Source organism: Vulpes lagopus, chromosome 8 (assembly GCF_018345385.1).
Source record: "Vulpes lagopus strain Blue_001 chromosome 8, ASM1834538v1, whole genome shotgun sequence".
NCBI lineage: Eukaryota > Metazoa > Chordata > Mammalia > Carnivora > Canidae > Vulpes > Vulpes lagopus.
The window spans coordinates 72953704-72977959 of record NC_054831.1 but is presented as its reverse complement, the minus strand read 5'-3'; the positions used below and the strand labels follow the sequence as shown (position 1 = coordinate 72977959).

Sequence of the window (24256 nt, the reverse complement as noted above, 5' to 3'; positions counted from 1 at the left end):
ACTTTGGATGCGGGAGATAAAGGAGAGGGAAGTTTCGAGTATGATCCCAAGTCTTTGGCTTATGCAATCATGTAAATGGCTAAGAAAAAAGAATAGGGGGTGATGGAGGAGCAAGTTTAGGGGGGTCAGCGAGATCAAGAATTTCCTTCTGGGCATGTTAAACTTGAGACCCCTTTGAGATATCCATGGAATGGTTATGGAATCACGTGGAGGTCAGAAGTCTGGGGGAGAGATAATACCATATACATCATTGGGTATATAGTTTGAACATACTACATCCAAATCATCATAATTATAGTATATGATACAATACTTGACTGTGTTAAAATATTGTATTAAATTAAGTTAAATAAAGCAGTACTATCTTTATTTCTATTTTAAGTTTAAACTTGATATGCTTCAACTTGGTGGTTACCTGGTCACCACCAGTTTTGCTCCAGGAATTGGTCTCAGGTTGATTTAATGACTATGTCAGACTTCAAAATGGCAGCCAGGGTCCTGGTTTCCTTGATGCCTTCCAGAGCTCTGAGAATCTCAGGCAGAGAATGAATGGACGTTGAACATCTCACTTATACCTCCCAAGATGTTCAGATCCTTTTGAGTGATAGGCCAAAGTCTAGATATAATTTTTCTACACAGTGTGGCTCTATGTTTTGAGAACCTCTAGCTTTGAATTTATTATTATCAGTGTCAACAACTAGCATTTCTTTTTAAAAAAAATTATTTTTTCATGAGAGACAACAGAGAGAGGCAGAGACATAGGCAGAGGGAGAGGCAGGCTGCCTGCAGGGAGCCCGATGAGAGGTTCGATACCCCAGGATCATGACCTGAGCCACCCAGGCGGCCCAACAGCTAACATTTCTTGAGCACCTTCTCTATTCCAGGCACTGCATTAGGTGCTAAAGATATCAAGATGGCAAAGACATGTTGCCTCTCGTGAGAAAATTAACAATGTATATGGCGGGACAGGAAAATTCATAATTAGATGACGTGACATGCAGGGAGGCTTGTGAACAGCCATAGGAATTCCTGGGATGAAGCCACCACTGAGGACAGGGTATTCAGGAAGGGGGAGGCACCATTCCAGGTATGTCTAGAAGGCTGGATAAGGAGAGGAGAGGAATGTGGCCACAGGAACGAGGTCGCCTGAGGTACATTGTAGGGCTGATGACAATGTTCTGTGAGAGGCCTGTGGCCTCGGCCTAGCAGGAGGCTGGCTCGGTGTTGAGATGAGGATTAGAAGTTAGAGCTTACAGATCTCCCTCTCAGACTTCCACTCCTTCCCACTGACGCACTGCGCCCAGACACCCCACCCTTCAGCTGGAGACCGACGAGCCAGGCTGCTGCACAACTTGTGACCCACAGGCAGCATGCAGGGGAAGCCAGCTCTGCCGCGGGGGGCCGCGTGCAACTACAGTCTTCGTGTCACCTGTGATGGAAAAGGGGTTAGCCTCTGCGGCTTTTTGGGGTGCAGCATTATTTTCATCTGATAACCCTGTCACACTGAGATATCCGATCACAGCAAAAGCGGTTGTGACAGGCCAGGTACCAGACGTCTTCCTCTCTGCACACCAGGCAAACATTCTGCATTTTGTCAGCACGAATACTTGAGCAATTGCTTCTCTTGACCTCTGCACACATGCATTTCTATGTTAACCATCATTCAGAAAGAGAAATACGTTTTTTCTATCAGGGATACTCAGTGTTAAAAATACATCCAGTCAGTCCTTGTCTTCTCCAGAATCTCTTTTTGGGGATCAGGACTTATGGAAGAACATCTTTGCCTGCATCACGTAAGCTACCGAGAAGGATGGAGGACACAGTGTGCTGGGCACCCTGACGAGCATGTTGGTGTCCAGGCTGGAGGTGTGGCTCAGCCAAGGTAGCACAAGTTCTGAGGACATAGAATCACCATGTCACTGACCAGATGGAATTTTGTGATCACACATATGTTGCCTTTCTTCTCGAAAGTTCAAGGACATGAGTTCATGATGGCTTGCCTAGATTACGCTCGGGGATACAGCATGCCATGGAGAAGCACAGCGGATGTTTGCCCCTATAAGAAATGGGCTGAGGTCTTAAGGAGTTTAGGCATTAGAGCCTTAGGGTGGGCTGGATGGTGAGGGAGGGTCTGCCGTGGGTGGGGAGGGCCCCTACCCATGCCACGACCTCTGACCTCTCTGCCTAACAGAAACTCCAGGCCGCATATTGATGGTAACCCGCTTGCTTTTCGACTGTCCTCCGGCATCGTTCAGTCTTTATTTTTTTTTTTTCGTTCAGTCTTTAAAACGAGGTGACATATCAATTGGCCAACATACACAGCTTAATTGGCTTCGTAAGAGTGGCTCTGAATGCCTAATCCGCACGGTAGGTCCATTTTCTGAGAAAGAATGCTCCTCGCCAAGAGAGTCATCATGATTTTAAACCATTGACAGCTGCCTCTTTCTGGCTACACATGTCCCAGGGAGAGAGCATGAACCCCAGCTCCAATAGGAGAGAATGTAGTATAATTAGCCCCAGGGAAAGAACTAAGCATGGGGCATCATGATGGTGGTTACTTCCATCAGCATGAGGAGCATTAACACTAATAGGAATAATTAACTGGCGTTGCCAGCAGACAGCCATCATCTTGTTATATTCATAAGCTTTGTGGGGCGGGACACATTGCCTTGTTTAGGCTGCCTTCGGCCCATGGTCTGGACTTTGGCTTTAGAAGCTCAGAAACTAGATTAATCTGTTTATTCGTCTTGCTCAGATGATCCCAGTGAATTGATTCACACTAGCCAGACTCAAGAGAGATTTAAAACAAAAAACCTGGAGTGTCAGTTTACTAAATGATGGGATCTGTGCCCCACGGGGTAATTGGATATGCCTGTCCTCAAACTAGCATGTTCTCTCCCCAATAGGAAATGCTCCATGAGAAAGCAAATTAAAAGCAGAAGTATGAAGTTTCCTTTATGAACAAGGAATCAGAGCCCTAGAGCTTGATGGCCAGACGGGTTTTCACAAAACCTATAGTCGTCTCCAGACTCTCTGTGTCCCGCCCGCTGTGGCAGGACCGTTCCTGGTGGCTGGTCAGAGTGGCCACATGCTGGCCCATGCTCACGCCTCCCTCTCCTGCCTCCTGCTCCCTCTCTCTTTCATCCTTTCAGGCATCATCACTTGTACTTCAAGCAGGCTCTGGTGGTGGTAATTCTCAGGCTCACTGATTTTATTCCACCGATTGCATTTCAGTGTGGCGCTTTCCAGAAAGGTGCCTCATCTCCCCTCCTCCGTCTACACTGAGTGGATCCTGTGTGTGGCTCAATGCCTTTTGATTACCTTTAATCTCAGAAGCAGGTACTGCTTGACCACATGTCTGCTTTGTTTGTGAGCCTGTGGCCCTCTCTCTGCTGCTCCTGGAGAGAGACTTTATTGGTTGTCTCTTGCAAAGGCCCTGGGGTAGAGAGGACCCCTGGAGGGAGAAGAAGCAGGAAGGGGATGTCTCACCTGTATCACCTTTACACTCAATGGTGTGGTTTCAGGCTGGATGGAAAAACATTTCACTGCTTTCTCGTGTTCATGTTAGCATCGGCTCCTGGAAACCTTCACTTCAGCAGCAGCTAAATGCTTCAGGATATTTAGCCTGGAGAATGGAAGGCAGGGGATTGACATTCTCTCACTTAACTCTCATTTATTGAGCCTAATACATGTCAGGCAGTGTGGTTTTAGAGATGGATTCATTACAAACCCGGCCTTGGAGATGCTTGCTGTCTGCTGGAGGCAACAGACAGTAAACAGATCAGTTAAAACCCAGTCTTGCTGGCTGTCACCGAGATGAGAGCCAAGAGCTCCCAGGGCAGAGCCGTGAACACTGGCCTGGCCTTGAGGAAGTCTCCACGACAGAGGTGGTGGTGATCTGGCTCTGGACAGACTATCTTCAAATATTGGCCATCATGCGGGGAGATGGATGGTTTATCCTTCAAGACCAATTATCTGAAGAGATGATGCACTTACTGTGTTTGAGACAAGATGTACCATTCAATCTGAAACATAATTTTTCAAATAGAACTTGAAAGATTTGATCCAGCTTTGACCTTCTGATGTCTAAAACTTGGTGATGGGAAAAATATAGTCTTTGAACGAGCAGAATTTTTAACTCACCAATCACCATAGTGAGCAAACGGAAGTCTGGAAAGAGGCCTTAAGGATGTTTTACCATATTAACCATCTGATACAGAGCACAGCAGCCTGGACGCAGGAGGGAGGTGGCCCGCAGATGTGGGAAGAAGCAGCACGTCGGAGGTGCAGTAGCAAGGCATGATTTTGGACCACTTATTCCATGCTGGGTTTGTGACCAGGAGGCACAGATGATGGAAACAGGAAGGGAAGTGGCTCCAATTTCCAAGAGCAAGCCAGTAACTTCTCGTGGAGGTGATGGGAAGACCCACGGAAGAATGGACTAGAAGCTGAGCAGCACGGTATGCACTTGGCCAGACCATGCCGAGGACTGCCTTCGGGCCTTCTGGTCCCCTGCCCTGCTCTGAGGATGCTCTGTAAGACAGTAAGCAGAGGCCAGGGGCCAAGTGACCAAACCAGGGGCCAAAGGCCAAACCCCGCGGTGTGGCCACCCAGGGACATTTCCCAAATGCAGTCCACGCAGAATCATAATCACTTACCAATCGGCAGGTGAGAGAGAGAGGGCAAGAGAGAGAGGAAAGGTAAGGGCCGGGCGGGGGGGGGGGGGGTGAGGAAGCAAGAGCCCTGAACCAAGGGAAAAAAAAAAAACCCTCTAGATGCAAAAGTCGAATTGGAAGTCCGCCCGGGCTTCAGAATCATCAGTTAGCGCTGGTGTTAATCACCTCCAGAATGGATGTCTACACCCCGCAGTGCTTCGGGATGAAATCCATTACTCATGTGAACTAATTTTAGCTGCTGGAAGTTGCACTGGGTTTTTCCTAACACAACAGTCCTGGCTGTTAGAAGCTGCCCCTGCTCATCCTCTTCCCCACCTGCCCTCCCTTCCACTGTCCATGCCCTCCGAGTGCAAAGGAGCACAGTCTGGGCTTCCTCTGGCTGTGTCTGACCTGCAGGAGGAGGCCCAGAGCCTCTGCCCCTGGGGTCCCCAGACCCCTCAAGGCGCTGTCCATCTGGTTCACGCAACAAGCAAAAAGTAATATGCTTGGAAGTGGGACCGTGGATCACAACACAACAGCATTGTGGACAATGGGCTGGAGCCCACTCCTTTAAGATGGTTTTACTTCAAATGGAATATGCTACTCCCTCTCTTGCTTGGGGAAGTGCTGGGTCTCCCCCCCCCCCCACCCTTCCCCACTCCCAATCTTCAGGTCCAGTTGTGTATAAATGTTCCAAGAAATGTGTTTCCTTTCTCCCCTACATCTTTCCCTGATCTGCTTACTCATTCTCAGCTTTCAAGGCATGATCCAAATCTCCAGGGCGGGGGGGGCATGGGGCATGTATCCCCTGAATTTTCATCCATCCCGCTTTGCTGAAGTCAGCCTGCACATGGTTTTAATATGTAAACCATTCCTAGTTTCTCCAGCCTGATCTCTTCCAAGTTTGCGAGGAAAAAGTTCTGGAACGTGCATAATCAAACATATGGTTGTTGAAATAATTGGATTACATCTTTGTGATGATTCGGGTCTCGTTGGTCATTCTGTTTTATAAATCCAAATAATATGCCGAAACCTGTTTTGTTCACTAAGTGGGCATTGCAGCTAAGTACAAGAGGTTTATCAGCTTAAAAAGCTTTGCTTTATTTTATTAAAGTCTGTCATATTATCCAGAGTAAGATGAATAACACTTGGATTCTTTAGCCCAGGCCCCAGACATTCGTAAATACCCACCGGGTGCCAAAACAAAAAGGCAAATAGGGGCTTCCCGGAGTTATAGCATATCAGACAGACGCCCGTCTCCAACGGAGAGACACCCAGATTTGACTGGCTTTGTTGGTGTTTTTCAGAGACTCTTTGGGCCTGCGTTGGCTTTCTGTGGCTTCCTTAGTTTGTAATAATATACATAGAGGTTGGTTGTTTTGGTCATTTCCATGGCACCCCCAGTCGAATTGCACAAAAATATTCTCTCTTCACAAATACACCTTTGAGCAAATGTCCACGGGGATCCTTGAGCTCTTTTGGAAGTGAGGGGCTCCCGAGTTAAATGCTTGGAAATAGTGGTAGACAAAGAGCAGAGTGACGAGCTGGTCTCTGGTATGCCCTGTCCTTATTTTCACGACACAGTGCACAAAGTTAGGTCACGGGGCACAATTCAGTCACGGCTCTTCCTCCTTTTTGTAGCAAGCTTAGAAGGCCTAAGTGGATGATTTGTAGACTTTGCACAAAGTGTAAAAACATATTGCTTTGTTTTCATGTTGAGGCCATTGGACTGAGTCCCTCGGGATTCATCTGCTCCTCTGTCCCCTTTCTATTGTTCTTGCTGGTGCATGAGCAGCGTCCCACTTGCGTGCTTCAACTGAGGGACCTGAAAGGGATTACACAGTGTATGACAGCATTTTCCTATTTTCTACCTGTTACCTGTAGGTTTCTGTGTCCCTCTATCCATCTATGCATGTGTCTCATAAATAACACCTATTGTTATATAGTTATGTGTTATACATGTCATGTCTGTCTCTACGGTGGGCACTATTATCCTCATTTCCAGAAGATAAGCCTTAAAGAGGATATGTCATTTCCCCAAGGTCACTCAACCTGTACTTGTCGGAGCCGAGATTCGAATCTGTGTCTTTGTTTCTCTAAATCTCAGGCTGAGGAAACCATACCATGAAACCTCTGAGCACAGAGTGACAGAGTCGGCCCTCAGAGGACAACAGCAAACCTTCCCTTGAAAAGCCACATCTCCGTTCTCCTTCAGAGCTCTTTTATCCAATTAGACTACATGGCAAATTCTGGGTTGCCTTTTCCTAGTGATTATTCCATTTTCATTGTGGACTGTCACACCCAAATGCTTTCTAGATAAAATATTGAAAATAATTGGGGTAACTGGGTGGCTCAGTCGGCTGAGCATCCGACTCTTGATTTCCACTCAGGTCATGATCTCAGGGTCATAAGACTGAGCTCTGCACTGGGCTCCACGCTGGGCATAGAGCCTGCTTAAGATTCTTTCTCTCTCTATCTGCCCCCACCCCTGCTCACACATGCTCCCCCTCTCAAAAAAAAAAAAAACACAACTCTAGAATATTGCAAATAAGTTTTGGCACTTAAGCCCATTTCAGGTGCTTAGAAAATTCACCTATGTATGTTATTTGATTTCCCAACTACTCTGGGTCGGTGAGGCATGCCTGAACTCCTGCCCGTCCTGCAGAGTTCCACAAGATCTTGACAGAAGGATTTCTATCCTTTACATCCCCTTGAGGCTCCCCATGGGAGCTCAGCGAGGCTGCTGGATGTGATCATATTGGAATCTGGTTCAGTATAGACTCAATCCCTGCTCCCACAGATAGGCCCTAGTAGTCATCCCTAGGGAGCCATCCTCCTCTGCTCTGTCTTTTCCAGAAGGCAGGCTGGGTTGATTTTCTGAGTGCAAAGACTCAGCTGGTCTTCATTTCTTTGGCAGGTCTTACAGCCTTGTTTCTGGCCCTGCTTCATATATCACATAAAAAACGCACAGCACCCTGACTTCAGAGGCAGGTCTAGGAAGACAGCGTGTATGCATTTCCTCATCTTTGCCATGACCTATCTGGCAACAGAGCCCACATGAAAGGTTAATACAACTTGGCTCTGGAATTGGATGAGAAAAGTTAAAGTTCTGTTCTTCTCATGTATTCCCTCACCTGGAAATGGAAGACAGACATGCTTAGGTCACAAGTACACACGTCTCATAAATGGGACAAGGCGCGTAAGCTGTATAACCCAGTGCCTGGCACACAGTAAATACTCCACACATTAAAAAAAAAAATACTCCACACGTGGTGACTATTGTTATTAAGTTTACAGGACACACACAACATAGTGTGTCCTTTATAGAAAAGTCAGCATCCCGCTTGTGCTATTCACATATGGCTGGATGCTGAACCCTGGGGATCAAGAGCAGGGCCTGTCTTCTTCACTACCATATGATCAGCATTTGGCACAGGCATTGGTGCTCCATAAATCTCTGTAGAACTGGGCTGAAGTGGCTTTTGTTTTTGAAGCCTGAGCCCTGGGCAGATAGATGCTCAGGCCTGCCACTTGCTCTGGTGGAGGTCACCTCTTCATCTCCCTGGGGCCTACTTTCCCAGTCTCCTAAGAGAGGGTGGCTAGGGCCAGATGAGGACTATTGAACTCCAGAATAAATTTCTGTGACTCTGTGCAAATCCCCCTACTATGCAAAGTTGTTTTTCAGCTTCTGGCTTAAGGATTCGGGCTGGGAACAGAGGGTAGGATCTATGGGTTGTGTCATCTCATGGGCATCCCCTGGATGGAAGGAAAAGAGGTCAGGGAGATTGATGCATGGTGGAAGCCCTCAGGGTACGGGGCAAATGTGAGCACAGAGAATAGTTGACGAGTGGTGTGCTCATTCCCATCTACTTCGAAGGACTTACAACAGACATTATTGGGCATTAGCAGGTTTCACTGCAAAGCTAACTGAAAAGTTGTAACTCATGAGAAACTGTAGTTAAATTATTTCCCCAGAGGAAACATCCATTTCAGAGTGTTCAACACTACTTCATAAGTCAACTCGAGTGTGTGCTGTTGTGCATGCAAACATACACAAGCAATTTTCATGTAAATGTTTCCCATTTAGGAAAGAATAGTTGACAAATATTGATTATTGTTGAATGCAAATGAAAGATCCAAAGAAAAGCAATATATGACATCGTCTTTCTCCTGTAGGAACTCATGATTGAGGTGGGAAGACACGTGTAATAACCACAAAATAATCCTTTCTAAATGTTTTGAAAAGACCCAAGAAAGAGATGGAATTGAGGTAGAGTGTAAAGAATGGGAGGTGTTCAGAGAGGGGTTGAGTGCAGTGGGGGTGGCAGTCCCTGAAACATTGAGGTGTTGATAGGCTCATTCATCCAGCAGGTTATTTTTTTTTCAACTAGTCTTTATTTTCCATTCTTTTTTTTTTTAATAATAAATTTATTTTTTATTGGTGTTCAATTTGTCAACATACAGAATAACACCCAGTGCTCATCCCGTCAAGTGCCCACCTCAGTGCCAGCCACCCAGCCACCCCCAGCCCCCGCCCTCCTCCCCTTCCACCACCCCTAGTTCGTTTCCCAGAATTAGGAGTCTTCCATGTTCTGTCTCCCTTTCTGATATTTTCCACTCATTTTTTCTCCTTTCCCCTTTATTCCCTTTCACTATTATTTATATTCCCCAAGTGAATGAGACCATATAATGTTTGTCCTTCTCCGACTGACTTATTTCACTCAGCATTATACCCTCCAGTTCCATTCATGTCGAAGCAAATGGTTTTTTCTGAGCACATCCTGGGCTGGTCCTGGGGTTGGCGAAGATGAATGAGGCACTGTCACCACCCTCAGGGGGCTCAGAATCTAACAGAGGAGATGACATGTGTGCATGATGGCTGTGCCAAAAAGGCTGGGAGCTCAGAGGAAGGGTTGGGACAGGTTAGGGGTGAGACATGTGGTGTCCTAGGAGCAGGGAGGAGCCACAACAGTGGACACAAGAGGAAGAGCATTCCAGGCACAGGGAACAGTGTATGAGAAGGAATACTCTCAAATCAGAATGAAATGCTGTGGCTTCCTGTGATCACCTTCCCATTACCTTTCCTGTCTACTTTTCTATTTCCTGTTTATTTTGAAACTTAATGTTGAGTGTCTCTCCCCCTTGCCCCCCAAATAGAATGTAAGAGCCATGAGAGTAGGACTCATGGTCTCTTCCTATCCCCAAGCCTGGGACATAGCCAATGTCAATCAGCATCTGGGGCCTGCCAAAGGACTACCTGATGGGTGGTTTTTCATCCTCTGTCCTTAGTGGGGACCTGGGGAGAACACTTAGGGAAGGTACATGTGGTTTGGGGAGGGTGAGGAACAGCTGCCGCAGGCCTGTGCTCACATCCAGGGTAGAAGGCCTGGAAGCCAGCCAGCTAATATTTGACAGAAACCTACCAGGGAAAAATCAAGCGTATTCCCCATGAAGAGGGATCACTTGGGTTCACGTTGAGTGCTCGCTGGCCTGCACAAAAAAACAAACCAGCTGTCCTTACACAGCCATCCAGTCTATGCTGTACATCAGGTAGTCTGAATTCTGGGACCCCATACACATACTCCCTTGCTTTTTTCATGTGTGTATCTTCTTTGGAGAAATAAAAAAAAAAAACCAAAAAAACAAGAAAAAGTGTTGGTAGGAATATGGGCAAAGGGGAACCCTTGCATACTGCTGGGGGAATGCAAAATGGCACAGCCACTGGGGAAAACAGAATGGAGGTTCCTCAAAAAATTAGAAATCAGGGTGCTTGGGTTACAGAGTTGGTTAAGCAACCTGCTCTTAATTTTGGCTTGGGTCATGATCTCAGGGTCATGGGATTGAGCCCTACATCGAACTCTCAGCAAGGAGATTCCATCCCTCTCCCTCTGTCCCTTCCTTCCCCTCCTCAAATAAATAAATAAAATCTTCTTTAAAAATTAGAAATAGAGCATATTATATGATCCAGCAATCCCAGTTCCGGGCATATATCCAAAAGAATTGAAATTAGGATCTCAAAGAGCTATTACCCGCCCATGTTCGTTGCAGCATTATTCACAATAGCAAAGACACGGTGACAATGTAAATGTCCATCAACAGATGGACAATGTGTTCTATACATACAATGGAATATTGAATAAATCTTTAAGACATTACACTAAGTGAAGTGATTCAGTCACAGGCAGACGAATACTGCATGATTCTACTCATATGAAGTATCTAAAATAGTCAAATTTATAGAATAAAGAGTGAAATGGTAGTTGACAGGGGCTGGAGGGAGGGGGAAATGGGCAAGCAACAGGCATAACATTTCAGTGACCCGACATGAGTAAGCTCTAGAGAGATCTGCTGTACGACGTTGTGCCTGTAGTCAACAGTACTATGCAAGACACTTAAAATTTGTTAAAACAGGAGATATCATTTTTTTTTACTGTAATGACATCTTTTTAAAGATATTATTTATTTATTTGAGAGAGAGAGCATGGGGAGGGGGAAAAAAGGGAGAGGGAGAGGGACGGGAAAACTCCCTGCTGAGCACAGAGCCAAAGCTGGTTCAGTCCCAGGACCCTGGGATCTTGACCTGAGCCAAAGTCAGATGCCTGAGCCACCCAGATGCCCCCGTAATAACACTTTTTAAAAAGTCACTGCCTAATGTTGAACATAGCTGGTACTTTCTCTACCATGACCTTTTTTTTCAATAAAAATTGTATATATTTAAGGTTATAATGCGATGATTTAATATACATAGTGCAATGATTATTACAGTCAAGCTAATTAACATATATTCTGACATTGTTACTCTATTTTCTTGTGATGAGAGCACCTGAGATCTACTCTCTTAGCCAATGTCCAGGATTCAGTATAGTGTTATTAACTATAGAACTCACACGGTACCCTAAATCTCTAGACTTATTCACCCTACGTATATGTGACTTTGACCTTTAACCACCATCTCCCCATTTCCCTCACCACCCCGTACCCCATCCCTGGTAACCACTGTTCTATGCTTCTATGTATTTGACTTTTTTAAGATTCCCTGTATAGGTGAGATCATGCAGTATTTTTCTTTCTATGTCTGGCTTATTTCACTTAACATAATACCCTCCAGTTTCAACCGTGTTGTTGCAAATGACAGGATTGTCTTCCTTTTATGACTGAATAATATTCGATTTTCTATATATGCCATAATTTATTTTATTTTAAGGCTTATTTATTTATTCTAGAGAGGGAGGAAGGGGCAGAGGGAGGATTCCCAAGCAGACTGCCCACTGAGCACGGAGCCCAATGCAGGGCTCCATCCCAGGACCCTGAGTTCATGACCTGAGCCGAAATTAAGAATCAGATGCTTAACCAACTGAGCCACCCAAGTGCTCCATATGCTGTAATTTCTCTATCCATTATCTGTCAATGGACACTTGTGTTGTTTCCATTGTCTTGATTATTGTGAGTAACCCCGCAGTGAACATGAGAATGCATATCTTTCTTCAAGGTACTGATTTCATTTCCTTTGGGAATATATCCAGAAGAGAGATTACTGGATAATATGGTTGTCCTTTTTAAAATTTTTAATTAAAACCTCCATACTGTTTTCCCCCAGTGGGTTGAGGTGAATTGTGGAAATAAAGTTACATAAAAGAGTAAAGAGGTAATGACTTATTGTTTCTCGGGAATCCTGTTAGCCTGTGTCCATTTTCAGTGGGACCCAGATACGTGGCCAAGGGCAAATGAGCAAGAAGAACATATGCAGCCTAATTACCCCGGTAAACTAGCAGGGCCCTTCAGGAGCTCTTAAGCTAATACAGCATTTTAGTTTCCAAGAAAAATTGTGCATTGCCGAATCAGCCACGGTTGGCCATTGCTGATTTTTACATTCGTTTATGTGAAAAGCCCTCTCCTTCATGGAAAATCTCCTTTATGACATGCATCCACACCCAACAGGGACATTTAAGGTCATCCAAACCGCATTGCCTTCTCTACAAAGATAGGCCAGATTGCTCCCAACACTGGGCCTTGCCCATTGAATTCTTCTGGAATGCCTCTTAAAGATGCAGAGTATACTGCCTCCTGGTAGGGGTACTGTATGGGAAGGAGTCAGGGTCGGTGGGATCTTTGAGGGCTCCCTGGGCTGGGGCAGAGGTAGGTTCACCTACATCATAGATCCTTGTCTCTGTTGCAGAGCCCAACCAGGGGGCTCAGCAGCCAAGATGAAGCCTCTTCTTTGAGAATGCATTTGTTCATCCAAGCATTTACTCAGCATCTGCTATGGCAGACCCAGGGCTGGCCACTGAAAAATCAAAGATGAGAGTAAGACCTAAGACATGGTCCTGCCTTAAGGGGCTTGAGGATAGGTCAGGACAGCAGGGCAGCATGCAGTGTAGGAAGTGTCACTAGGAAGGGCCATCCACTGCCCCAGTGGCACAGAACAGAGCACCTACCACCTGGCAGAAGGGGGCTAGGTCTTCCTAGTAACACCCTAGCTGGTTTTCAAGGGTATTCCAGAGGCAAGTGAAGGGGGAAGGGTAGCCCAAGTCAAGCACATACCTTTACCTTGGTCCAGAAATAAAAAGTGCCCAGTGGGGAACACACTCTGAGCATCTTAGCATTTAAGACCCAGAGTGTGGGAAATGGGGTTGGAAAGGTAGGATCCAGTCACCAGGTTCTACTTCCAGGTGAAGGAGCAGGTGGGCAAACTAAATAATGACCTACAGAGAGCATTCAAAGTCAAGATTGAAACATAAGGTTCATTTCTCAAGCCTCCTTCCCTTGAGTGAATAAGCAAAATAGTTAAGAACACAAAGCTGGAATCAGATGGAGAGGCCTGGACTCCTGACTTTGCTCTGTATTTCAGCCTTTGAAATAGGAGTTATACAAGGGACTGTGACCCTGAGCTTCTTAGCTGCTGAGCCATAAACACCGCTAGACCCAAGGTGGTAAAGGGAGGCTGGGAGAAGTTACCAGAATCTGAGGAGGAGTGGGGGGTAGGGTGTGCTCCTTCAGAGGAACAGTGGCCCTCAGTCAAAGGGTAGAGATGGTCTGAATGCTGGATGAGAGGGGTCAGACCAGTACATACCCTTGTCCTGTATCTCCCCCTTCTTTCACCATCTCCACTGGGGGCCCCATTGGCCAACTCATACCAGATGTTATAGAGCTCACCCCTCACTCAGGGATACAGGTCAGCCTCCCAGGGCACAGAGTGAGTGGAAGGTGGCTCTAAAGTACAAACAGAAGGTGTCAAGGATGCCCACCTCCCAGGGAAGAGAAGCTTGAGTGAGATAGTATTTTAAAGCTCTTAGTGGTGTTTTTTACTCAAAACAAGTGCCTGGTCAAGGTTAAACTAGAATCTAGCAGTACATTTGCACCAATGTGCCACAGGTAGACAAGATGGCAAAGTAGGAAAGACTGAAGGGATCAGGGTTCTCCCTGGATGACCATCCTGAGGCTGGGAGGGATGCAGTCGATGAGCCCCAGGAACATGTGTTGCCCATAATTGGGCATGACCATCAGTCATCGGGTTGGAAGTTTAGATGTTATTCTAAACCACAGACTTTTTAGATCTAGAACAGTTGAGAATGGCTTTATGGTCTTTGGGTACACATGGTGAGATAATTTGTACGTTATTTAAATGGTTTGATATGTAAAATAAGAACATAGAGATTCCACTTACAAAGAGGTCCAGACCACGGAAGTCCATGTTCTGTATATGGAGAGAAATAGGTCAAAGTTGTTTATTCTCCTATTTGGACCCTGAACACAGACCTACTAATGCAATAGCCTGGCCAGGGAGCTCTGTGAAATTTCTAGATCTGGGGAAGATGCTACAACTTCTATTTGTCCTTCTTTTCAGTTCCCCATCCTTATTTTTAAAATCCTGTTTCTTAACATTAACTCAGTCTCCAGGTTAGATCCACATCCTTTTCTTCTGTCCTCCATATAGCCGCATAAACAGTATTCTATCCCCCACTCCAAAAACCAGAAGAAATTGGGATATACATTAAGAAAATTGGCACAAGAAGAATAAATCTTTCTTAGAATTTTCTTAAAGATTTTTCCCTGTTGAAAAGAGTGCCAAACTGTAAAGTAAAACACACTCAGTTGTTAATAAACAAAAACCTCACATATCTAAAATTTAGTTATTTTCCAAGTCGAACTAACATTTTGCTCTGTCTGCTTTTCCTAATATGCACATTTCATTTAAGCCCAAATCCTCATTATGGGAAACATTTACATATCCATCTCCAGGCTCCAGGGTTTCCTGGGCAGTAAAATATGCACTCGGTGGTTTCAGAAGCACTGGCTCTAATTCATTTTGCCAAAAGCAGCAAATCTTTAAAAAATGAAATTTTCCAGGCACTTAGCCCCTAAATCAACCTTGTGGGGATAGATGATTTTGAATCTCATCGGCCCACAAAATGTCTCACAGCCTTTAAAAATGTCATCGGCCTTCCCCCTGGGCAGCAGGACCAGTGACACCATGTGTCATAGCAGGAGCAGCTGAAGAATGAGTGTACCAAGTTTGCATCTTGAACCTTATTGGGATTTCTTATTTGCCCACAGCCTAATCCCTCACAGGCCTGATGATTCCTGTTCATTTGTTCTCATTAAACAGGTCTCTAGGCTGGAGTTGGGTCTTGAACAAAGTTTGGCTAGCTGGGGGAGATTCAGGGCTCATTTGGGGGGAGAACTCCCCCACCGCGTGGGTGCCCCCCACTGGGCTGCCACAGGCCCAGAACCAGGGTCTACACCATGCTGCTTTGCACCTGGCCTTCTAGAATCCAGCCTTGCCTCTTCTCTGCCCGTCCCTGAGAGCTATGAGCTAAATCTTACCCCTTCCCAGGATGCCCTGCCCCATGTGGGCCTCAAGCATGTACTAGATCCCTCCTTAGGTCTCCCTGCTGTGCAAGCCAATTGAAAGAGGGAGTCATAGAGCCATAGTGTCTTCACGCCACAAAGAATATTAGGAATTTCCTGGTGTGGCCTCCTCATCCAAATGAGGAGATCTTGGTCCAGAACATACACCAGTGGCACCTGTACTGATGGTACAGGTCACATCAGAGCAGAAAGCAGAAGTGGAGTGAGAGCCCGTAGTAGTCTCAGGCGATGAATTGTATTGGGAGTGTGTAATGAAAATTTCTACTCGTGTTATGCCGGTCAGATAACTGTCGGTGTCTCTAGAACTACGTGTTACTTGCACCAACATCCTAATATTATCTTTTAAAAAATCAATTTTGAGGGTCGCCTGGGTGGCTCAGTGGTTGAGAGTCAGCCTCCGGCTCATGGCGTGATCCTAGAGTCCCAGGATCGAGTCCCACCTCAGCCTTCCCTAGAGGAGCCTGCTTCTTCCTCTGCCCGTGTCTCTGCCTCTCTTTCCATGTCTCTCACGAATAAATAAATAAAATCTTCAAATAAAATAAAATTAAAATAAATCAATTTTGAAAGGGTTTGGGGGGAAAGCGGTGATAGCATTATGACTTGTGCCGACTTCTGCTTTTATATTTAGTGTGTATGAATGGCCCAAACTGGAACCTTCCAAATTACCCAGTTTGGGCCTCGTAGGTTGATAATGTGCATGTGAGGGCAACTTACAGCAAGTTGGTTACCAACCCACTGACCGTTGGGGATAACATTACAGACAGTACGATCAATAGCACTTACACACAGAGGGTTTAGGGGTTGATCTGGGAATATTACAAGGCTCTGGTTAATAACGTGGAAAAAAAAGCTGGGCTTCCATATGTGTTCACCTTTTTGCCATCCATCAAATCGCAGCTTTAATTCTGTGCCACCTCTGCCCACGGAATGTGTGATTTCTCTGCTCAGGTTGTATATGCAACACACAGTGCAGGTTTACTCCCCTTGAGTACAAACAGCTCTTCCTCCGAGGCGGAATGGCCAGTGACCACGGTGGACATAGAGCCACATGGGTCCTGACTCTGTCTTATCTTCCAGGCTCTGTGGCTACCCTCCCTTTTATGATGAAAATGACTCCAAGCTCTTTGAACAGATCCTCAAGGCAGAATATGAATTTGACTCCCCCTACTGGGATGACATCTCCGACTCTGGTAGGTGTCCAGGTGCCCCAGGGCTGGCCCCCAGGACCCCTACACTTGACCTGGACAGGCCTGAGGGTTTCGGGGTGGTCCTGAGGCTCCCAGGGAAGCTCTGTGAGCTGCGTACTTGACTTGGCAAAGCAGAAGACAGGCTGGAGACCTCTGCCTGGAGCCACACTGAGGGTCGGGGCCGACTCCCCTACCCCACCCCCCAAGCCATGCCCTGACCTGGGCACTCCAGGACTGCCACAGTATAGGCTAGTGTTCATTGAGTGCTTGCTGTGTGCCGAGCACTGTGAGCTCCGCACACGCACTAATGCACTCAGTCCTCTGGGATGTTCCCCATTTCCTCTTCAGGGATAAAGATCAAAACCAAGGCTCTGGTGGACTGACGAGCCTCTCGAGCCTCAGTGTCCTCCTGACAAGGTCGGGATGGTAACAACAGGCCTCCCTACCACAGAGGGTGGCACAAGGCCCAAATAAAATAATAAATGGGGCAGAGCCATTCCCATCCTGCTGAGCTGTTCAAATATCACATGTATTATCTGTGTTATTTCCTCCTCACTGGAGACACTGCTTTATTCCTCAGTCTTCTAAAAGCTGGTGCCCGAGTACAGTTCTCCAAGGCCTACAGGGAAAAGCGGCATGAGGAATGTTTGATTTCTGAGCTCAGAGGGCACAGTCCTCCCCCCAGGAGCCCCGGTCTTGTGGGCAGAGAGCTGCCAGGCCCTACGATGCCACAGGTCTCTGGCCTGGCACACAGGTGTCATCCTCAGGTTCTGTGACCCAGTCCCTTGTGTTCTCAGGGTCCCACTTCTGGGTCCTTCCTCATCCCAGGCCTCCTAGTGCTCTGCCCTTCCCCACCAGGGCACATTTTCCTGCATCGCAATTTCCTGCTCATCGTAGCCACCTAAGTGGGCTGCGTATCCGCAGTGCCTGCACAGCTCGGCGGCCCGAGCAGGGGCTGTGGGGACCCTCTGGAGTCAGTAATGTCTAAAACACAGAGAGGACATCAAGAAAGCAGCTTCCCGAAGCAGTGAGCTCAGTGAGAGGCACATGATGACAAAGATGTTTGATCTCTGAACCAAAGATGTCCCTGGCTGCCGAAAGGAAGGGCTTTGGGTTGCGAAGGCAGGGTCCCAGGCCTGGCTTGGCCGCCTCCCCATTCACCGTGTTCCCTCTCAGACTGCCAAGTCGTGGCTTCCTTTTCTCCCAACTGCGGAATCCTGTGGCCCTTTTGTGCTAAAGCTGCCACAGGGTCAGCAGCAGGGCTGGCCTGTTTTTTGTGCTCCACACAATATTCTCAAAAACCCGGTGGCATCAAACTGTCGCATCCCAAGTCACAAACTGATCCTGCCCCTTGTGCTTTCTTTTTCAACAGCTAAAGACTTCATCCGGAATCTGATGGAGAAAGATCCAAATAAAAGATACACCTGTGAGCAAGCAGCTCGGCACCCATGGTAAGAGAGATCACCCACGGGGAAGACCGCACTATCTGATGCCTTCCCAGAGCAAACCTCCTCTCGGCCGTTCTCGGTTCTGGAATGATTGCATCTCATTCTGACCACTGGCTCTCATCCCATCCCCACAGCAACACTGGAACTCTTCTGTTCCCTCGGCACACAGGCCTTTGAATGCACGGGTGACAAGTTCAGTGAGCAAAAGCTAGCTGAAGGTTTTTCATTTTACATGAAGTATTTTAGGATCGTTTTTACTGAAGGTGGTTCTCTAGGGAGGCATCAAGATTGAAGTTTTATTCCTTGAGCTTACTGTTCTATAAGTAAGTAAATTGATGTTATATATGTTTTTCTTTTTAAAATGCTTTTCAGGGTATCTGGGTGGCTCAGTCGGTTAAGTGTCCAACTCGGAATCTCAGCTCAGGTCATGATCTCAAGCCCCCCAGTCTGGGCGTGGAGCCTACTCAAAAAAAAAAAAGAAAGAAAGAAAAAAAAGAAAGAAAGAAAATACTTTTCAAGTTAATGTGTCTTCAACCCCAGCAGCATTTATTAATGCTTGTGATGTTCCATGCCACGCTTTCAGCAGTGCTCTTGAGGCCACCTTTTTTCCTGTGACTTACTGGGTTTGAAACCAGCTTCATTATCAACTAGCTGTTACATTAGGTTTATACTTAACTTCTCTAAGCTTCAGTTTTCTTATCTTTATTTAAAATTTTTTAAAATATTTATTTATTTTAGAGGGAGCATGTGTGTGCAGGGGAGAGGAGAAAGAGAAACCCAAGCAGACTCCACACTGAACACGGAGCCCGGTGAGGGGCTTGATCTCATGACCCTGAGATCACAGCCTCAGCCAAAAATAAGACTCAAATGCTTAAATGACTGCACCACCCAGGCGCCCCCGATTTTCTTATCTTTAAAATGAGAACATCTGTAAGTTAGGTGATACCTAGCTTACAGAGTTGATGTAAGAAGTAATTGAGAGAAAAAAAACAAACAAACAAACAAAAGAAGTAATTGAGATCATGCCTATCAGGGGTTTAGCGCAACGTCTGGAACATAGCAAACGTTTCGTTGGTTATTATCATTAAACCACTAGGAGCATCCATTTAGAAACAGACTGGGGATGGTAAAATGTATCGTATGATGACAACAAACACTTTGACTTCAGGAGAAATTCCCCTAAGAAGCAGTCTAGGAAACTGCCGCTTATGTGTTCTGCTGTCCCCTGTGGCATTTCCTCCATAGGGTCACATGCTGGTTTGTCTTCCAAAGGGGACCTGCTCAGGGAGTGTCACGACCTGGTTTCATAGTACAAATGGCCACTGATTTAACGATGTTTTTGACTACGATGATGCCAATGTGGTGCCGATTCAGTAGGAACCCTTCCAGTTTTGAATTTTGATCTTTTCTCAGGCTGGCTGTATTAGGGGAGATCTCCTCATGTGATGCCAGGCTCTGGCAGCCACAACGCCCTGTCAGCCATATGATCATGATGGTCCATAACCAATACCCTGACAACTGTTCTATCTCTTGTACAGCCATTCTGTTCTTCACCTTCAGTGCAGTATTCAATAAATTTCATGAGCTGCTCAATACCTTAGTATAAAATAAGCTTTGTGTTAGGTGATTTTGCCCAACTGGAGGCTACTGTGAGTGTTCTGAGCACGTTTAGGGTAGATGAGCTAAGTTATGTTTGGCAGGTTTGGTGCATTAAGTGCATTTTTGCTGTATGATATTTTCAATTTATGATAGGTTTATTGGGACATAACCCCTATTGTAAGTTAAGGAACTTCTGTATTTTCATTTATGACAATATTTGTCATTTCTTTTTTTTTTTAAAGGTTTTATTTATTCATGAGAGACACAGAGAGAGAGAGGCAGAGACACAGGCAGAGGGAGAGGCTGGCTCCACACAGGGAGCCCGACATGGGACTCGATCCCAGGTCTCCAGGATCACACCCTGGGCTGAAGGCAGCGCTAAAACTCTGAGTCACCGGGGCTGCCCGACATCTGTCACTTCTTGAGCACCAATTCTATTTCAGATCCTATTCTAATTGTGTTAAAATATTATCTTATGGTTTCGTTTTTTTATGATGACCCAATAAGGTAGGCTTTATCTCTCCATTTCAGAAATAATAAAAAAAATTGATTTAGAAATAAAAGGTAACTTAGCCTTAGCCAAGACTGCATAGCCTCTACCTAACAGTAAAGCCACAATCGTTTCCAGCCAGAACTGATTCCAAAATAAATGCTCTTGACCACCACCCTGTAAGGAGAAGTAAAAGAAGGACAGGAATAGTTGAAGGGGAGGGAAAGATACTTCCAAATATGGAGACAGGTTTGGTCGTTTATATTTTTAGTAAGTTTAAAATAAATGGTATTTTATTTTGTAATCAGTTACATTGGACAATAGGTCAAAGTGTGTGACGATAAAGTTAGTAAAGCTTTTCTTACTTTATCAACAATTGGCCCTCAGAGCTGTATGAGAACTTTGTCTTCTTCCAGTTTTATGGAAGTATGTAGTTGTCATACACTGTGTAAGTTTAAGGTATAGAGCATAATGACTTCACATAAGAATATATTGCAAAATGATTACCGTACTAAGTGTAATGAACACCCATCCCACCCATCCCACCCATCCCCTTTTGTAGGTCCCCAAAACAATTTTTTCCCTGGGTTGAGACCTTTGAGGGATTTACTCTTTAGTAGTTTTCCAATAGATGCTGCAGTCGGCCTAACCATAGCCATCACATTGTACATTACGTCCCAGCCCATATTTATCTTGTACGAAAGAGACTTTTGGGATGATCTGATGGAGGAGGAAAGTGATTTCTAAAGAGGCAAAGCAATTTGCTTCTTTGGACCAGTTCACTAATCCAGCCTCACTCTGTGGAAGACAGGAAGGATGCCAGCCAAAACTTCGTCTCTCCTTCACCAGACATTTTTGAGAAACCAAAGAAGGGAGAGGTCGGTTTTGCTGAGGGGCCTGGCAGGGGACTTCCCAGAGGGCCTGCCGCAGGCTGTCCAGGGAGGGGAAGGGAGGGGAAGGGAGAGGGATGGGGTTCCGGGCAGAGCCAGCGGCCTGGGCCTTGATCAGGGCCTAAACTGCGCCTCTATCCCAGAGCCATGGTGCTCGGTATTCTTTTTTTTTATAAATTTATTTTTTATTGGTGTTCAATTTGCCAACATATAGAATAACACCCAGTGCTCATCCCGTCAGGTGCCCCCCTCTGTGCCCGTCACCCAGTCACCCCCACCCCCTGCCCTCCTCCCCTTCCACCACCCCTAGTTCGTTTCCCAGAGTTAGGAGTCTCTCATGTTCTGTCTCCCTTTTTGATATTTCCCACTCATTTTTTCTCCTTTCCCCTTTATTCCCTTTCACTATTATTTATATTCCCCAAGTGAATGAGACCATATAATGTTTGTCCTCCGATTGACTAACTTCACTCAGCATAATACCCTCCAGTTCCATCCACGTTGAAGCAAATGGTGGGTATTTGTCGTTTCTAATTGCTGAGGAATATTCCATTGTACACATAAACCACATATTATTTATCCATTCATCTTTCGATGGACACCGAGGCTCCTTCCACAGTTTGGCTATTGTGGCCATTGCTGCTATAAACATCGGGGTGCAGGTGCAATGAAACGCCGGGACACCTGCACTCAGTATTCCTGGAGGAGGAGTGGACAAAGGAGCAAGGCAGCAGAGAACTCGAAGGGAAGGCCCGACTAGCAGGGTTCTGGCACCTGCTCCAGCGTATCCTCTAGGGCAGCGTGAGCTTTGAGTCCAGGTCCCAGATTCCCTTTGTTACTGCATGGACGAGCTCCTGAGCCCTGGGCTTCCTTGTGTCGAATGAACCAAGATCATAAATAACAGTCCATATCCCATGGGGCTTTTCAAGGGATTGAGTGAGACATTACATACAAATAAGAAGAAGACCTAGTACCGAACAAATCTCCAATCTATATGAGTTGCTGCTAATTTATTATCATACTAAAGCAATCTGTACTTTCCCCTTCGGGCATTGGAGGCCCCTGAGAGGTTTTGAGCAGATGATCAGATTTGCATTTCTGAGAGCTCAACTGGCTGCAGGATGGAGGTTGGAGGAATTGCTGGCGCTGGGCCTAGGGAGGCTGACAGGGCAGTGCAGACTGGAGGCCCGGCTGCAGCTGGCCCAGAGAAGGGTGGAGGGGGCCTGCCCGGAGCCACAGGGATGGAGCAGGATGGAGAGCAGGAAGGACATCCCAGGGCTGGGGAGCCACAGTTTGGGACAAGCAGGGTCTGAGCTTATTCCCAGGGTTCCAGTTGGAGGGACTGGGCAGGTGAGATGCCTCTACTGGGAGGTGCCACAGCCTGTGCCAGAGCAGGAGGGAGGGCCCAGGACCGTCCACATGGAGAGCTTCAGGGACCCTTTGCTGAGTCCGGAGCCCAGGAAAGAGGTCGAGCTAGAGACAGATTTCAAGGTCACCGGCCCGGGTCACATCAGGATTTAGTAGCACGTGAGCTGCACAAATGGAGGCCTTTTTACTTCAGAGCTGGGTTTTTGCCAGCGCTTTATTATTTCTACCATGCATTTCAAAAGGCCCTGGAAGCCAAACATTAGAAAATGGTGAAAACGAATGCATTTGACTCAAATATCATTGAAATGCCCCACTGCCTGCATTTGTGATATCCTTGTTTCTCTTATGTCAAACTGCCTGGGCCAAGAGCATGGGTTCGACAGAGATCTAGCAGAAAGTGGAGTGATTACTCTGGTGAAGCTCAGCTTCTCAGCAGCACTGTTCTAGAAGCTGTGCTCTGGGCACATCGATTATATCCAGAGGACATGATCTCTTACTCTGCACTTGCTTCTCCAACTCAACCTGGAGCCTGGACGGCCTCAGGAAGCCACAGACCCCTTACCTTGGCCTCAAAACAGACTACTCCAGACAGGACAGGGCTCCTTTCAAAGCTGTCCATATGTGGGGAGCGCCTGGGTGGCTCGGTGGATTGAGGGTCTGCCTTCAGCTCAGATCATGATCTCAGAGTCTGCTTCTCCTTGTACTTCTGTACTCTTGCTCTCTTGCTCTCACTCTCAAATAAATAAATTTTTTTTTTAAACTGTCCATATAGAGGACCATCAGCCCATCTTGCCAGATGTTTCCTGTGCCTCTCTCACTTGAGGCTTTGCCTTCTCATGGTGGTGCATGATAAGGAGCCAACAGCCTGCCCCCTGCCAGCCAAAGAGTAGGGTCCGGCAAGTGGCAGGCTGGGAGCCCATCCGTCTTACAGGGAAGCACCCTGATGAGGTTTGTTTGTCTGGTTCAGATTGCTCTGAACCTCAGTCTCTAGTTACCCTGACAAGGAAATCAACGTGATGATTCCCAGGCTTCCATGCTCCAGGCGACGACACTTGGCAGTGTGCCCACCTGGGGAGACATGGTGTATTGGCCAGGCTGGATGGCATCTGCAGCCCCCTCCTCAGTGTTCGCTAAGACCCCTCCCCTCTCCTGGGCTCCAGCCAGCCGAGCCACAGTTGACCACAGGAATCGGGAAGCAGCCCACTAGGAGTCTGGGAGACCCCGTCCTGGGGGTCACCCAGGCATCACCAAGCCTGTCTTGAGCAAGTGGCTAGGTAAATGCAAACTCAGAGCTGTGGAGATACAGCAGACTAAGTACAAAACAGCAGAAGGCAAGGAGAGAGGAGTTTGATGACTTGCTTGTGGAGAAGGAAGCAAGACCTCATAAAGTGCAGTCTCTGTGAATGCCATCTGTGTTGTTAGCAAGGGGTTAAGACAGGAAAGCGGATGGGCACCTGGCTGGCTCAGTTGGTAGAGTGTGCGACTCGATCTTGGGGTTGTGAGTTCAAGCCCCATGTTGGGTGTAAAGATTACTTAAAAAAGAAGGAAAAAAAAGGAAAGCAAAGGACACAAGAATAGAACATGGGTGTCCATAGCTATTTGCATGTGTGTATATACGGATTTATAAGGAAATTCTGCCGTATCAGAGGCATTGCTCAACTCCTAGGACCATCAAGGCAAAACCAGAGTCCCTTCCAATCCTAACATCCCGCACCACCAGTGTTGTTGATGAATAAGCTGAAGCTAGTAGCAC

General features: G+C 46.5%; 1 protein-coding gene across 3 annotated transcripts in view; it reads left to right on the top strand.

Annotated features, from left to right (window-relative positions):
- Nucleotides 1-24256, top strand: part of CAMK1D (calcium/calmodulin dependent protein kinase ID) — a 433707-nt gene that overhangs the window by 396979 nt on the left and 12472 nt on the right. For all 3 annotated transcript variants that reach the window (XR_005989504.1, XM_041767287.1, XM_041767285.1), the window contains exons 7-8: nucleotides 16602-16714; nucleotides 18084-18162. Coding sequence is in view for 2 of the 3 variants with exons in the window: in XM_041767287.1 (XP_041623221.1) it covers nucleotides 16602-16714; nucleotides 18084-18162 (192 nt within the window). In the remaining variant the exon portion in view is untranslated. The remainder of the gene's footprint in view (nucleotides 1-16601; nucleotides 16715-18083; nucleotides 18163-24256) is intronic.